Source organism: Colobus angolensis, unplaced genomic scaffold (genome assembly GCF_000951035.1).
Source record: "Colobus angolensis palliatus isolate OR3802 unplaced genomic scaffold, Cang.pa_1.0 Scaffold98, whole genome shotgun sequence".
In the NCBI taxonomy this organism is placed as follows: domain Eukaryota; kingdom Metazoa; phylum Chordata; class Mammalia; order Primates; family Cercopithecidae; genus Colobus; species Colobus angolensis.
In genome coordinates this window covers 9,110,168-9,126,395 of record NW_012123820.1, presented here as the reverse complement: position 1 = coordinate 9,126,395, position 16,228 = coordinate 9,110,168, and the positions used below count along the sequence as shown (strand labels likewise).

Sequence of the window (16,228 nt, the reverse complement as noted above, 5' to 3'; positions counted from 1 at the left end):
TATTGTTGTGGTCTAGAACCAAACACACAATACCTCTGAGATATGCCTGTATTCCATCTGTAGCAAATGTATCTGTTACCACATTTAGACTCATTTTATGAAAATATTTGTAATTCAAGCATTCATGGAAGATGAAATTGCTAATGATGCTGAGTAGTGCTATGTTGAGCAACAACTTTACCGATCGTAGATTAAGCTAATAAGTTTGAATATACTTGAGTTTCAATGTATTTCTTTAAAAGACTTCTGCGTTAATTCACTGGCATTGTTCATTATTTCTTCTTTTCTTTTGCTCTTTTTCTCTCCGAGAATTATGAAATTGTAATCAGCATTCCGTGAATACAGCCAATAGAAACTAAAAAAGACTGGGAGATAAGATGTATTTATATCTTGTACTGACAATAAGTGTCACATCCTGATCTTATGTGAACGGTTATTGAGTATTTATAATGCATAGTGAGAGAAAACCATGGAGTTGTTCACAGATCACTGGGATCCCTAAATGTTCATTTAACCCTTGACCTTAGTGTCATGGAAACCTGTGGTCATCTTTCACCCACAGCATCCTTGAAACTGAAAATTATGTCTGGCCAGGAGATTTTCAATTACTTTATCGATCAGATTCATTCAAAAAGTGATGAGCTACTCATTTGAGCAGTAAAAAAAAAGAAAGAAAAAAACTAATGAGATGACCTTTGGCTGCATCTAATGATTTCAGGGATATGACAATAAAAGCAGGTTGTAAGAAGTTACCTGAATTCTGCATAGGTACTTAATTTGAAAAAAAAAAATCATTTGAAATTTAATTAGTATGCTTTACCCTGGTAACACAGACTCACTTTCTCACTGCATTAAAACATTACTCATAATGTTTTGTTCATTGGCTTTCTCTTTTTGACCCATAAAACTAAGTCCCATGAAACTTTTAGTTCGAATTTCTATTTGCCTAATTACGACAAATGTGCCAGAATTATTATAATATTCTACTTCAATATTTTCTTAAAATGTTTTATTTAGTATTATTAAAAGTAAGAATCTGATGGAAAAAAGCAGTGGAACAAATGATTCTAATTTTTGTTTGTGAACAATACACAATTTTTATTGTTTTTCTTAGGTTTTATCATTGACAATGTAGGTTTAGGTTGATGAGAATCTGCAATGTCTTGATATGAAGGAGCACTGTATCATAAATTCAAGCCTCAATTAAATCTGGTTGGCTTTCTCATAATAGGTTCTGAACAGGCTGCTTAACTTTAATGTTTTGTTTTCCAAAACTATGAACTCTAGTAAATATGATGCAAGTAAATTGGAAAGACAGTAATTTTAAACTGGCATTTATAAAAGCTGGTGGGCAAAGGAAATTTGAGTATTAAGCAAAGTGTTTTCAATTATATACATTGTAATACAAGTTGACTTTTTTGAGAAAAAACACTGTTTTATCTTCACAGTTGCTTAGAAATACTTTTTCTTTTCTGTGGAAGTCTTTTTTGTATATATGTTTTTATATACTGCATGTATTTTATATGTTACATATAACCATACACAATTTTGGATAATTAACCAAAGTCTGTGCTGTCTATGCTGAAGTTTATAGAATTTTCTCTTTAGAAAGACGTCCTTGGACCTGGACATATCCTTTTGATTATACGGTGATCTTCTGATGAATTCTAAATGAAATCTTAACTCCAATCAACTCTGTATTTTTCTTAACCATGTAAATAATGCTGTACATTTTGATGTCCTTCTTAAATAATCATTAAATACTTCTAAAAGCACTGAAATGCTGCTACAAAACAGTATTTCATAAACAAAAAGCAATACTAAACTAAACATTTAGAAATTGTGGAAAATTTACCCAAATGAACACGACAATTGATATATAAGTAAACACTGCTTTTGCGCAAGCACTGTTTTTGTCATATGATAAATATAATCTAGACTACTTTTCTTTGATCAGTTATAAGTACTAATTAAATCAAATCATCCAAATGATATGACCTTAATTTGGTGACGTAATGTCACAATTTTGGAAGTAAATTATTTATAATCTAATATTTTAACATCAACAGAAATATTTCAGCCTATATAAATACAGCACACAACTGATGCCATGAGGGTAAAATTACATACTATATTTATGAAAAATGCAAAAGTGAAAATTGATTGTACTCATATGAGACTTCACACACTTTCTTACATATGCATATGAGATAAAATGAACATTTCATAGGTGACTGACTGCCATAAGCAATTCATATTTTAATTTTAATTTTAATATGACTAAGCCTTTTTATACAATTAGGTCTTTATAAAATGTCAGAATTTACCTCCATGCCATTTTAATTCTAGGTAATACAGAGGAAGCTATTGACAATAAATAGTCTGGCCTTAGTATAGCATATTTGTATGTATGTATAGATGATAGATATATGATAGATTTAGAATATACATTACTAAGAATATACATATTACTTCGAATAAGTTATAAGTAATATATATTGTGTTGGGGCTTAAACCTTACTTTCAATGTCAATATTATCAAGCCTACTGGACTACACCGATGTTAAAATACCCTGAAAAGAGCCTTATTCTTTAGTTTTGACAGACAGACCTCCACCTATAATTCTACAAGGCCCAGCCAACCAAACACTGGCAGTGGATGGTACAGCATTACTGAAATGTAAAGCCACTGGCGATCCTCTTCCTGTAATTAGCTGGTTGAAGGAGGGATTTACTTTTCTGAGTAGAGATCCGAGAGCAACAATCCAAGAGCAAGGCACGCTGCAGATTAAGAATTTGCGGGTAAGTAACATTGGACTTGCCTTGAATTAACATCTACACCTACGTACTGCTCCACGGAAAAATTGCGTAGTGAACTTAAAATCTTACCTCCTAGTACAATTGCTGTACATTTAAAAGCAGTTAATGTTATTACTCATTTTTAAAACCATGGATTGAAATTAGAGGAAAGGCCACAGTTTCTGTGTTGCTCACACATTCATAACAGAATCTCCAAACTTTTATTCCTGCATTCCATTCCGTATGTATACAGCCAGTAAATCTAGAGACCTTAAACACATAACTTTTTTTTTTTTGAGACGGAGTCTGGCTCTGTGGCCCAGGCTGGAGTGAGCGGCGCCATCTTGGCTCCCTGCAAGCTCCGCCCCCCGGGTTCCCGCCATTCTCCTGCCTCCGCCTCCCGAGGAGCTGGGACCACAGGCGCCGCCACCTCGCCCGGCTATTTTTGTGTTTTTAGCAGAGACGGGATTTCATAGTGGTAGCCAGGATGGTCTCGATCTCCTGACCTCGTGATCCGCCCATCTCGGCCTCCCAAAGTGCTGGGATTACAGGCTTGAGCCACCGCGCCTGGCCAAACACATAACATTAATACGAGTAGTAGGATATTGGAAATGACAAAAAGTGACAAACACTTCTGATTTACTTTCATTAGCAAAATAAATTGTAAGGAAATGTAGATAAAGTGCCTTGGCCAAAGAATTCAGTACAAGAAAAATAAAGAGATGAGACTGAGTATATAAAAGGCAAGTTTGCCTCGTTAGTGGAAAACCTTAGATTTTAGGTGTAGTTTCCATTTAAACCCATGGAAAGAACCAGGCATTGGTGGTTTTTCACTGACGTTTACCTGATAAAAAAAAAAAGAGCATTCCTGGCAACTTCACAAGTCAGTCCTGCTTCAGGAGCAACTCAAAATAAAATGTCTACTTCTGAATATTGTATCAGTTATCTAGTATTATGTAACAATATTAACAAAAATATACTGGCTTAAAGCAACACACATTTGTTACACACGGTTTCTGGGAGTTAGGAGCCTGGACATGGCTTAGCTGCATCTTTTGCTTCCGGGTCTTACAAGACTCCAGTTAGGTGTCATTTAGAGTTGCTGTCTCATCTGAAGATTGACACAGGATGGATTTGCTTCCAATAAACATGATTCTTGGTAGCATCCAGTTCCTTGTGGCTACTGGAGTAAAACCTCGCCTTCTCAATGGCTGTTGGCAGGAGGTTGCCTTTAGTCTCTTGCCATCTGGATCTTCCCCATATGACTACTTGCTTCCTCCAAGTCAGCAAGGAAGAGAGTCTCCTAGTAAGATGGCACTACAGTCCTGTGTACCACATCACAAACATGACATACTGACACTTTTGCAATATTATATTGGCCAGAAGGGAACCAACAGGTCCCACTGACACTCCAGGCGAGGGATTACGCAAGATACAAATACCAGGAGGATGTTCTCATGGAGGGCACCTGTCCTCTATCAGTACATTCGACTCATTCAACCAGGTATTGTAAGTCCCTTCCTCCTACCTGCCGTGTGGCAAGTGCTGCGCTAAAGCTGGAGGGTACATTTTAGTCATCACAAGATTGGGGATGAGACCCAGAACTGAGGTAGATGATGTAATAGTGCGTGAAGAAAACTGCAGTCGAGGAGCACTCTAGAATCTTGGGTCCAGGTAGAAATTAAGAGCCAAGATGAAGAAAAACGAAACAAAACCATATTTTAGAATTTTCCCATTCTGGAGCTAAAAAGAAAGGCAAAACTTTTTAACTACACATATTTCCAAATGATCACAATTTGGTATATTCTTCTTTTATGATGGGAATGTATTTACAATTATATGTTTATCTGATTATCACTATATAATACAGATATATATCACAAAACAAAGTGACTATTTTTACTACATGCACACACATGCACACATAAGTTTTTACATATATATATAATATTTATCTTTAATTTTTGAGATACAGGCATTAATTATTGCTTTAAGCAGAAAAATGTGCTGCCAAGTTGAGTTTTAAAAAGTAAATTAATACAGATATTTTGAGCCCGTCTTTTTATTGATTGTAAATTAATTGTTAACCTTCTTTGAATAAAATGGAGGTTATTAAAAAATTAATGCCAACTCTCTTTGTGTAAACACTTTAACCTCTATCTCTGGGCTAAAGGCAGACTTGGGCTATAGAGGTTAATGCATTTTCACTGTATCACTGAATTAGAGGGTATGCTTGAGTAAAGATTTCTAGTAGTGTTTGAAAGAAGCAATTAAAGGTGGGTGCTTGATGATGTCAAACAAACTTTGAGTCCTCTGACAGGCGTCTGAGTAGTCTCTCTGAGATGCCAGCTCCTGGGGGCTTGTCTGCAGTCAAGCGCACAAGGAGAAAAGTAGATGATGGAATTTGCCTGCACGTTAATCTCATTTTAAAGCAATTTATTAAGGGTAAAAGGACAGGGTGGAAAAGAGGAGAAGCACTCCTGACCAGAAAAGACATTATTTAAAATGAAAGGAATAAAGTTAAAGGAATAAAATGTGGTGATGATGGTAATACCAAGAGTGAGTTTTAGCAACGATATTTAGGTTTTTGAGGAACCCCAAAATGAAAACGTTGTTCTTTTCCTGTAACATGACTGTCCTTAAAGGGAGAGACAAATGGGCTTTCCAGTAGTTCACTCATACAGTCAAGAGAGTTTCTGTAGGCTGTATTCCTTTGTGTCTCACTATTTTTTTTTCAGTACTTAATGCAAGGGAGAAAAATAACATGAATACTGTGTTCTCCTAGGCCAGCTAATTGGTAACTGAATCTTTATCTTTTGAGAAGTAGAATATTCCAGCACTCATTAAAACATACCTACCACGGCTAATGTCATCCTTGTATCTCCACACAATGACAAGGAGATGCAGTTAAGAAGCATTACCTACATACTTTTCTTTTAGCATTTGCAAGTAATAACAAGTGCTACATTTTAGTTCAACAGCCATAATAAAATGCAAATTCTTTTACTCTTTCACAGACCATATTCAAATGAACATCCCATTAAAACCCAGCCTCGGCTCATTATATTTAGTTTGTGAGTGATGCTTCTTAAATGCAAAGATTTCTAACGACTATAATGTGTGCACAGCCACGTTTGAAGGAATGGTTCTTTCTACAATGGCTGTCCCCATCATCCCTCTGTGTAATAGAAGACGGTTGTACAGAGAGAATGTGGCAAAGAATGTCATGCCAGAGCAATTTGAAACTTAAGTTAAAATACATAATGGCATTTAAAATCAATTAAGATAGCGAAATGGCAGTAACATCCACTGCCATTTATGATTTACCTGAGAATCAATCGAGAAAGCTTGAGTCATCAATACACTTACAGTTTGAACCCAGCAGATATAATATTCCATGAGCGACTACATTTCATCAACAGTTAGACTCATGCTCATCACAGGATATTAATTCTGCATCTTCTGCCTTGTCTTACTTTGGTCATCAGTTTCTCTTCTCAGTGTGACTTTTCCTTTACCCCTACATTGATGAGAATGAATGTTGTTTGCAGTGTAAGCCACAAGGCTTGATCACAGAGAAGTTTTGAGTTGCCTTTTTTATTGATCTTGGGACTTTATTCAAAATATAATCAAAGATTCTTCTGCTTTTTGCATTTGTGAAAGAGAACTCTTGATTACATTATCAACTTTTTCTGAAAGTCTTTTGCCACTATTTTGTGAATAACAAAACCATTTAAAGTGATCGATGAAATGGCAAATTTTAATTGTGATCTAAAAGAGAGTTATGAATTAGGATATTTTATGGTCCCTTTCAGCTGGAAATTGCAGTCACTCCATAGCCATTTTTTTGTTTCAAATGATACTTTATTCTATTCATTATTCCACTACTGCGATTTACATATAAGTGAGTACTGAAGTTTTTAAATGAAGAAATTTACCTTAAAAACATTTCTTTTTCTGGCCGGGCGTGGTGACTCACACCTGTAATCCCAGCATTTTGGGATGCTGAGGCAGCCGGATGACCTGAGGTCAGGAATTCGAGACCAGCCTAACCAACATGGAGAAACCCTGTCTCTACTAAAAATACAATGTTAGCCGGGCATGCTGGCACAGGCCTATAATCCCAGCTACTTGGGAGGCTGAGGGAGGAGAATTGCTTGAACATAGGAGGCAGAGGTTGAAGTGAGCTGAGATCGCGCCATTGCACTCCAGCCTGGCCAACAAGAGCAAAATTCCGTCTTGGAAAAAAAAAAATTCTTTTTCTTTTTCATTTTTTACCATGTCTTTCAAAAGAAAGAAAATGTGATCCCTTATTGTCTTATTGCTTATATACTTGGGTGCATTTTATTCATTGAAACATAGTTTATTTGAGACAGAACGGTTTTGCATTACTGCTTCTTTGGAATTTTATAAGATTCTGAATGAGTTCTGTTCTGAGTCAGTCGTAAACAATGTAGATGTAGCAGAGCCCCGCCATGAAACGGAGTTCAGAGGTAAGAGTATTACCATGGAGGAAGACAAGAGAGGGGCAAATAGGTTATCAGAAAAATTAACATTGAGGTCCATAAATACATTTTAAAAGCCCTTTGGATCAATGTTATGAATAACATTATATGAGTTTATTTCTGTATTTTATGTATACATATGATTGACTCTAAGGCATAATTTAGACAGCAGAATGATACATCTAATTTGAAGAATTTAAACATTGCCTGGTTGTCATTGAGTAATTATTCTACAAATTGATCGAAACAATTCTGTCCCTTCTCTGCACACTAGATTTCTGATACTGGCACTTACACTTGTGTGGCTACAAGTTCAAGCGGAGAGACTTCCTGGAGTGCAGTGCTGGATGTGACAGGTGAGGACTCTGTGAATTGGGAGAAAGCTTGAGCCCTTTTAGGGATAGCTCAATATCAAATAATGAGTTAAGGGGAGATCAAAGGGTTTAATTCACTAAATGTAAATTTAAGCCTTTACATTCAATGCCATTTTTTAATTCATGCATGAGTTTGCACATACCATTGCATTTATGGAATTTAACACACTTGTCCTTGATTTGTTGTTTTATTTCCTCTGAAGTGTAAGGAATTCTAATGATCATGTGTAAAAGTATGGCTTACTTTTATTAACATATAGGAGAAGCAAATATTCACTTACATACTTCCGATTCATGGAGATGAATTTCTCACTGTCTACGTCAAGTCCTTTAGTAGACTGCTTCCCACTCTTAGGCAGTATTGTCAACTTATGCAATCAGGAATGAAGTTTTTTCTGTCTGTCCTCTATAGAATCTGGAGCAACAATCAGTAAAAGTTATGATTTAAATGACCTGCCAGGGCCACCATCCAAACCGCAGGTCACTGATGTTACTAAGAACAGTGTCACCTTGTCCTGGCAACCAGGTACCCCTGGAACCCTTCCAGCAAGCGCATATATCATTGAGGCTTTCAGGTAGGGGACAATTCCTTTTTTCTCCCTTGGGTTTTTGCTTTAGCTCCTGTATTCTAAAATGTCACCTGAACTATCCTGCTGTTTTATTAAAGACATGTCCAATCAATGCATTGTAAGAATTGATCTCTCTGACTTTATTTAAGAACAGAGTTAATTTTTTTAGTTTACAACTTAATTATAAGATTTAAATATGCATTATTCATGCCGAGGTCTATAGGGATCCAGTTCATAACATAATCACTTAGCTCCTTTCTTTACCCAGACCATTGTAGGGATTTGAGATGAGAATTTAGGCATTAGAACTAGGTAGAAAATAATATAATTAGGCGTAGGCACAGGCACTTTTTAAAGTTATGCGATATTTATTGAAGCAGGCATTTTTATTCCTAATAACTAGAGCAGAACTTAAAATAATCCCATGTTTTTATACCATATATTACATACATGTATTAGATATGCCTGAGAGAAAATTAAAAACAATAATTAAGAAATTTATTCCATGTGCTTCTTGTTGCTTAATGGAAAAGATGTTTCCATGTGTTATCTGAAATAATTGTTGCCAATTTAAAGATTTAAGTGTAAATTAGCAAATATTATTATAAAATTGTCTTATGAGAATTTGATAAAATGCTTACACAAATGGTAAAATATGCTTTCATATTACCTTTCAAATGTGTGTCTATGTGACATTATAAATTTTAATGGATAACCACTGCTTTTTTTTAAACATTAGGACAAATGATCACTTTCTTTTAAGGCTTCTCTAACCATTATTTAAGGTAATGCTAGGTACTTAATTTTCAAATTTCAAAATACTATGTTTCTATAATTCTTATGCTTGGATAGTTAAGGATATCAGAAAAATAAACTGACCACCCTGAAAATTACATTTTCCCCTTCTTCTGAGCAAAAATGGCATTTGACCTTAGGCAAACTGTTCTAAAATGGCATCCATCTGTGGCCGGCTGTAAAAGGGTCCTCACACACAAATTCAGAGATATTTCACCATTCTGAGATGAGAAATCACAATACTGTGTAATGTACAATTTTATTAAAAATGTAACCAAGGGAAAATATTCATTACATGCTTCCTTTCTTCTTTTACAGATATGTAGTTTTAGAAGGCTCTATTATAATATTGCATGTGGAATTGATGCAAAAGAAAACACACCTTGTAACAGGAAAATGTATTGGCATAATTTACTCTGTAGTCCATTTATTCTTTCTACAGGTTAATTCTTTTCAAGGTATATATATATATACATTTACGAGGACCATACTTATTGTATAAACTTGATGTTGTGATCTTGGCCTCTGTTCCTTTTACAGGTATTCATTTAGTGGGCTGCTGTGCATTAGCAAAGGGCTGTCACATCTCCTGGGCTGAGTTTAATTTTGTTGTGCATGGCACTTTCGTTAGGTGGGCTCGGCTTTGTTGTTGAATAAATTGAAATCATCCAAATGTTTCATTTATTGGGCTGAACACTTCAAGTGTTGTGTGTGTGTGTGTTTGATTTTCAGCCATTAACTTTGTCATTGATACCCAACTCCATTTCCAATATTCAAATGACTGTTCTTTAAATGAAATTTCTGTTCGTGTTTCAGCCAATCAGTGAGCAATAGCTGGCAGACCGTGGCAAACCATGTGAAGACCACCCTCTATACTGTAAGAGGACTGCGGCCCAACACAATCTACTTATTCATGGTCAGAGCGATCAACCCCCAAGGCCTCAGTGACCCAAGTCCCATGTCAGATCCTGTGCGCACACAAGGTACTTTCAATAGCTGTCAGCACTGCTGTTTCTAGGCAGAAACATCGGATATTTAAGAACAAGGGGACTGAGGAGGAAATGGAAATGTGCCTGCATTGCTTTGGATGATGGCTCACTAGGCTTTATCCAGGGAAGGAGACAGTAGCTTGCTGTTTACCTTGCTGAGATGTGTTCTCTTTCTGGAGTTTTCAGGTTTATTCGGCAAAAAATAAACAAAATAACTGGGTACCTCTACATAGAATGAACTCACTAAATTAGAGCTTCGCTATATTTCAAAGGGAGGAAAATGTTTCTCCTTCTTTAAAATTAATTATACAATAACAGAAAAGTGGTCTTTAATGAATAGATGCCCAAATAGAGGTATAAAAATTATTTCCTATTGTTTCGGAATTCTGTTTTTCTAGTGCGGTCGTTCTCAGAGTATGGTTCCTGGGTAGGCAGCATTTGCATAGCCTGGAACTGTTAGAAACAGACATTTTCAGGCTCAAATTCAAATGTTCTGAAGTTGGGCCCAGCGTTTGTTTTAACAAATCCTCCTTGTGATGCTGATGTGTAAGTTTTACATCTACATTTACATTTTACATTTACATTTACTGCTACAATGAATTTCATTAAATCAGATTTTAAAGGAGCAATTTATTACGGAAAGCAGGACATCAAGTTTTCTTTCTAAAGAACTCAGTTCTTTTGGCTATAATGTAAAATACACACAGAATATTAAAATATAATTTCAAAATGGAAGATTTCATAATTTTATCCATATTACCTGTCTCTTCAAACTGAGAAGTCACTGGAGTCTGAGGTTTAATACACAATGCTACATTATAGTTTCCCTTCTGATAAGTAGGTGAAAGAAATTAATAAAATAGAAATGGTGATTTTATTATTTCTTATAACCTACTTCCCACAGGGTTATTCAGAAAGGGTTAATTATTTCTTATTTGTAAAAGACTTTGAACAAGATATAATTCAAAGTAGTATTTTTATGCAATGAAAAGCACCATACAGCCATAAAATATTATTATAATTACAATGTAGTTCAGTGATAGTAACTAGCATGCTATTATAACGGAGAAGGGCGCCTTAAAGGAATCCAGTGAAATAAAGTCACCACGTGACTTTGTAACGTTGCTGACATGATGACAGTCAAGGGAGGAGGGAATGCCATTTTGCTATTGTTCTCTAAGCAGTAATGTGATTAATTTTCCATGATGATAAAGGGCCTGTAGGTAAAGAACCTGTCTCTTGAGAAAGAAAAAGCACAACAAGGAATTTGAAAATCTGAAATTTGAACCTAGTTGTATTTTAACTTCCTTAAATCCGGTTGCTTTTTACGGTGTTTGAATTAAGTGTGTAAATTTTATTATTGAACTTAAAATGGAAGATGTGTACAATTTTAAGTCAAGAAATTGTAGTACCGTGATCATTTATGCCTTTGTGGATAGAAATAGTTTTTGTGTGTAGCCAGCAAAAGGCAGAGAGAGATGAGAATAGGAAGATATTTGGTGTGATTGTATCTGGCAGACCTTTTTGATCATTCGATAACTATGCTAGTCACTGAATCTTGACTCGTAAAATAACTCCCAGTGAAAAGGTCAAGAAAGATTAATGAAAAGTTGTTTGTGGTCTGGTTTGTTCCAATGGAAAGAAGGTATAGAGTGAAAGACTTATGTGCTCATAACAAATATTTAACAGGAAAACTCATGTTTTGTGTCTGAAGGTCAGGATTATTTTGGATACCATACTTTCAGCAGCTTTGCAATCTGCAAAGCACTTGTTTTTCAAAGAACACTTTGCTTTGTGAGCTCTTATTTTTCAAAGGTATTAAATAACAGAGAATCTAGAAATCTTTTATTTCATTAAAGTACAAATACTTGCATTATCAACATCAAAACAGAACATACATATATAGGCAGAGATTAATATTCACATAAAGGGACTTTTTTCTAAATTAAGTAAATCTTCATTTTACTGCTTACGTTAAAAGTGAAAAAAAAAAGTAGAACTGGAAAAACATTAGCGAAGTATTATTCCCAATTACTTATGATCCAATTTAAGTTAGTGCACCCAATTTAAGTAATAGCTGAGAAATTTTCTTAAAAATACTTTTGCAAGAGTGCTGCATGCATTGTAGCCTAAGATAATAAGAAAAAACAAGATTGAGAAAATAAATACCTTTAAATTGGACTTCCTTTCTTAAATGCGGTAGTTGGAGAAAAACAATTACAACATTGTGTACCAGTTTAAAAAGTTAGAGTATGTGTAAAATTCAGTGTTTAATATCAATTTGATGGACTTAGCTGCCTATAATTTATCCTTTTTTCTTAATGGACTCAGAATATAAACTATCGTGTGGAGAAATAGAATAGTACTCAGGAGACTGATGAATAAGGTGGCATAACAGTATGTGACTGAGGGTATAATATTTTTAAACAACACTGTTTTTCTTCCCTTCACCCCACCACTATTCCTGAAAATGTCTGCATGACCTCGTGTCAGGTATTAGAGTACTGCTCAAAATGTATTGCTTTAGAACATGTTATCAGTATTATAACTATTTCTGTCAAACATATCTTTGCAAATTTGAGGAACTGCTTCCCCTCTTCCCCCAACTCTGTTTACCTTTAATGACAGAATTCACTTTCCTAGTCCACCATCACTTCTCCATCCATGCTCCCAGACTGAAGTAGGTCAAGAAGAAAACACAACCTGCAAATTGGGACAAGGGATTAACAGGTTCCTTAGCTTCAGTTTTTAGATATATTCCAATTTACAAATCCAGAAAATCATTCAGTACACCAACATCTATACAAAGCTGATCTTTCTAGAGATCTTTCTAGACTTCTGTAGAGAAGTCTTACAGCACATACTTTATCCTTTAGTAAGAAAATAAATGACCTTATTCAACAGTGTGTCTGCATTTGAATGGGGATGAGGGATTATAAATACTCTTTTATTAATATATTTTTAGTAAAGATCAATATCATCTCTCATTATGTCCTACCACAGTGGTATATTTAGATATATATAGGCTTAAATGCTTTTTGTCACAAAAAGAGTTTTAGTTTTGTTTCCCTGTAATTAGTTCTAAAGATATGATGTTGATTTACATGAAATAAATTGTAATTTTAATGTGCATTTTTAAAAATTGGGAATGATTATCTTATCCAACTGCAGATATCAGCCCACCAGCACAAGGAGTGGACCACAGGCAAGTGCAGAAAGAACTAGGAGACGTCCTTGTCCGTCTTCATAATCCAGTTGTACTGACTCCCACCACTGTTCAGGTCACATGGACGGTAAGTTTTCAAAGGCAATATTAATAGTAATCTCTTCTCTTTAGGGAAAGCAAAACATGGAAAATGCAAATTAACAAAAAGTGATCATAAAAATTCTCACCATTTAAAATCAAGCTGTAATCAATGACAGTAAAGAAAATCAACAAACTAAAAAGTTACTAGAATAAACACAGTAAGAATAGATCGATTATTATATAAACATGGCATATTCTGTCTTCTGAATTTTCTAACAGCTTTCTTGCAATATAATTAACATACCATAAAGTGAACAACTTCATGATTTTTAGTGTAGAGTTTTAAAATTATCACCAAAATCTAATTTTAGAACATTTCATCATCCCCAAATGAAATCTTGTGCCTATTAGCATTGATTCTCTCATTTCCCCTACCGTAGCCCTGTGTAACACTAGTCTACTCTATGTTTTTGCAGATTTGCCTATGCTGGACCTTTCATATGAATAGAATTGTGCAATATATGGCCTTTTGTGTCTAGCTTCTTTCACTCTGCATAATGTTATTGAGGTTCATCCATTTTTGTAGCATGTATCAGGACTTCGTTTCTTGTTATCAAATAGTATTCCATTTTATATACTTCACATTCTGTTTATGCCTTCATCAACTGATGGATGTTTGGGTTGTTTCCAGTTTTGTCTATTATGAATAATGCTGCCATGAACATTTGAGTACAAGTCTTTGTATGGACACGTGTTTTCATTTATCTTCGTATAAACCTACAAATTGTTCAGTAATATTGGTAACTTTCCATTGAATATTTTGATGAACTGCTGAGATGCTTTCCAAAGTGGCTATAGCATTTTCTATTCTCACAAGCAATGTTTCAATGTTCCAGATTCTCCCAAATCCTTGCCATTTTTTTCTTACATCCTTGCCAACACTTATTATTATCTGCCATTTGGATTATACCCATTCTAGTGGGTATGTAGTGGTATATAATTGTGGTTTTGATTTGCATTTCTTTCATGACTAATCATGTTCATCTTTTCATGTGCTAATAGAACTTTGTTTTTAGAGAAATGTCTGTTGAAACCCTTTGTCCATTTTTGGGCAAAGAGTTTATCTTCTCACAGACTTACAAGTGTTTATATATTTTATTTTGTTTGTCTTCTTATTATAGACTTATAAGTGTTTATATATTCTAGATACAAATGCCTTATCAGATATGTAATTTGCAAACATTGTCTCCCAGTTTGGTTACTGTAGCCCTGTTGTGTAGTTTAAAGTTCAGTGGCATGGTGCCTCTTTCTTCCTTCTTTTTTGCTTAGGTTTGCTTTAGCTATTCAGGCTTTTGTTGTTGTCGTTCCATATTGTTGCTCCTTAAAGCAAACTACATGATCAGTCAAATTCTTGGTTTATGAGTACAAAATTGGGTTATATATATATTTAAAAATAAGACAAAGTTTATAATGTTTTAAGAGTAATTATGGTTATTTAGGATTACACTTTCTTATTCCAGTTTTGATGTAATTTTGCATATATTTATTCTATTTTTTGCATATATTGGTTTCTATTCTTGTGTTCCCATGAAGGGAACACAATTACCTTATCATTTTTCCAGTGGCACAGTAGGGGGTATTTCTGCCATGCCTTTTTTATCTTTCAGTATCCTTGAGTAGATACCGAACTAACAAAGCCAAAGTAACCTTGTATTTTTCATAGCATATTTTTCCTCATTCTCATATGAAAAAAAGTCTCTGTTCTGTTGAAAGGTATAAGGGGGATTCTTTTAAGCTGTATCTAAATGTGGAAATTCTTTGGGTAAGAATCAAAGTCATTATGTTTATGAAGTTAATCATTTCAAGTCACTGAATTTGAAGAGTAAATCGCATTAGATCAAAATTGCATGACAGTAGACTGGGAGTTCTTCCAGGAGGGGGACGTTGTCTATCCATCTCTGTACCCCAAGAAGGTATTATTACTAGTTTGCACATCTATCCCCATCATGGGCTGTAACTTCTGTGAGGCTACAGTCAATTTCTTTCATTTCTGTTTTTTCAGAGCAGAGTGTCTGTTATGAAGTACTCTTTTAATAAGTGTTTGTTGAATGATCAAATCAGTTGTTTTCATACATTTTACACTATTTTTAATAAAAGAAAGAATGCAGTTAATATCACTGCATATTGTTCTCCATGACTTTGTAGTTGCACATGCCATAAGTATGCATTTGAAAGGGGTAAATTAAGTGAAATAACATCAGACTGGGGTGGGCCCAGTGGTCAAAGAATTTGTGTAACTCTTTTATTGATGTAATATTTTCAATTTACTAAACACATGTGTTATTTAAATTATCAAAATATTAGCATTTGCTTTACAGAAGCGTTGAGGTTGAAGGGAGAAATAATTCCCCACCATGTGATTGGGTTTTGGGCCAGCTGAGAAAGTTTCCCAGTGGTTGGCAGGATTAATAATCAAAGGCCCAAGACGTAACTACTGGAGGGCCCATTCACTGCCCCCTTCCTCACCAGGCTAAACTTGAAGCAACAATAGTTAGCAACAGCTACTTTCTAAAACGGCTGCTTTTAGAATGCGTGTGTAGGCAAAAATGGTAAGAAACGTGCTGTTCCACAAACAAAAATAGCAATAAGTCACTTACTGAAAAATGATTATTCTAGTTTTATGTTTTGTCTTTGTTTTGTTTAAGGACAGAAAGAATTACATACTCTTCGCCCATTAAGCATTATTCCACAGAGATTGAAAAGAGTGCTTTGACAAACTAGAATTTCAGAAGTCTGCTAAAACCAGATCAGACCCTTAGCAGCTAAACCCATCAAAGAAAATTCACTGAATTTTCGCTTTATATCGAGTTGTTATGTTGTTTTGTTCTGTAAATGGAAAAGGTAAATATGAAGCATCACACGTAAACAGTTTACATAAAATGCTGACTTT

The 16,228-nt window shown here is 34.8% G+C and overlaps 1 protein-coding gene across 5 annotated transcripts in view; it reads left to right on the top strand.

Moving 5' to 3' along the window:
* The window catches only part of ROBO2 (roundabout, axon guidance receptor, homolog 2 (Drosophila)), a 1,384,675-nt gene that overhangs the window by 1,290,516 nt on the left and 77,931 nt on the right, over positions 1-16,228 (top strand). For 4 of the 5 annotated variants that reach the window (XM_011932803.1, XM_011932802.1, XM_011932801.1 and 1 more), the window contains 5 exons: positions 2,597-2,802; positions 7,579-7,660; positions 8,091-8,253; positions 9,859-10,025; positions 13,203-13,324. In XM_011932803.1, coding sequence (XP_011788193.1) covers positions 2,597-2,802; positions 7,579-7,660; positions 8,091-8,253; positions 9,859-10,025; positions 13,203-13,324 — 740 coding nt within the window. Of the gene's footprint in view, positions 1-2,596; positions 2,803-7,578; positions 7,661-8,090; positions 8,254-9,360; positions 9,501-9,858; positions 10,026-13,202; positions 13,325-16,228 lie in introns of all 5 variants that reach the window. The other variant, XM_011932804.1, reaches the window with a different exon arrangement.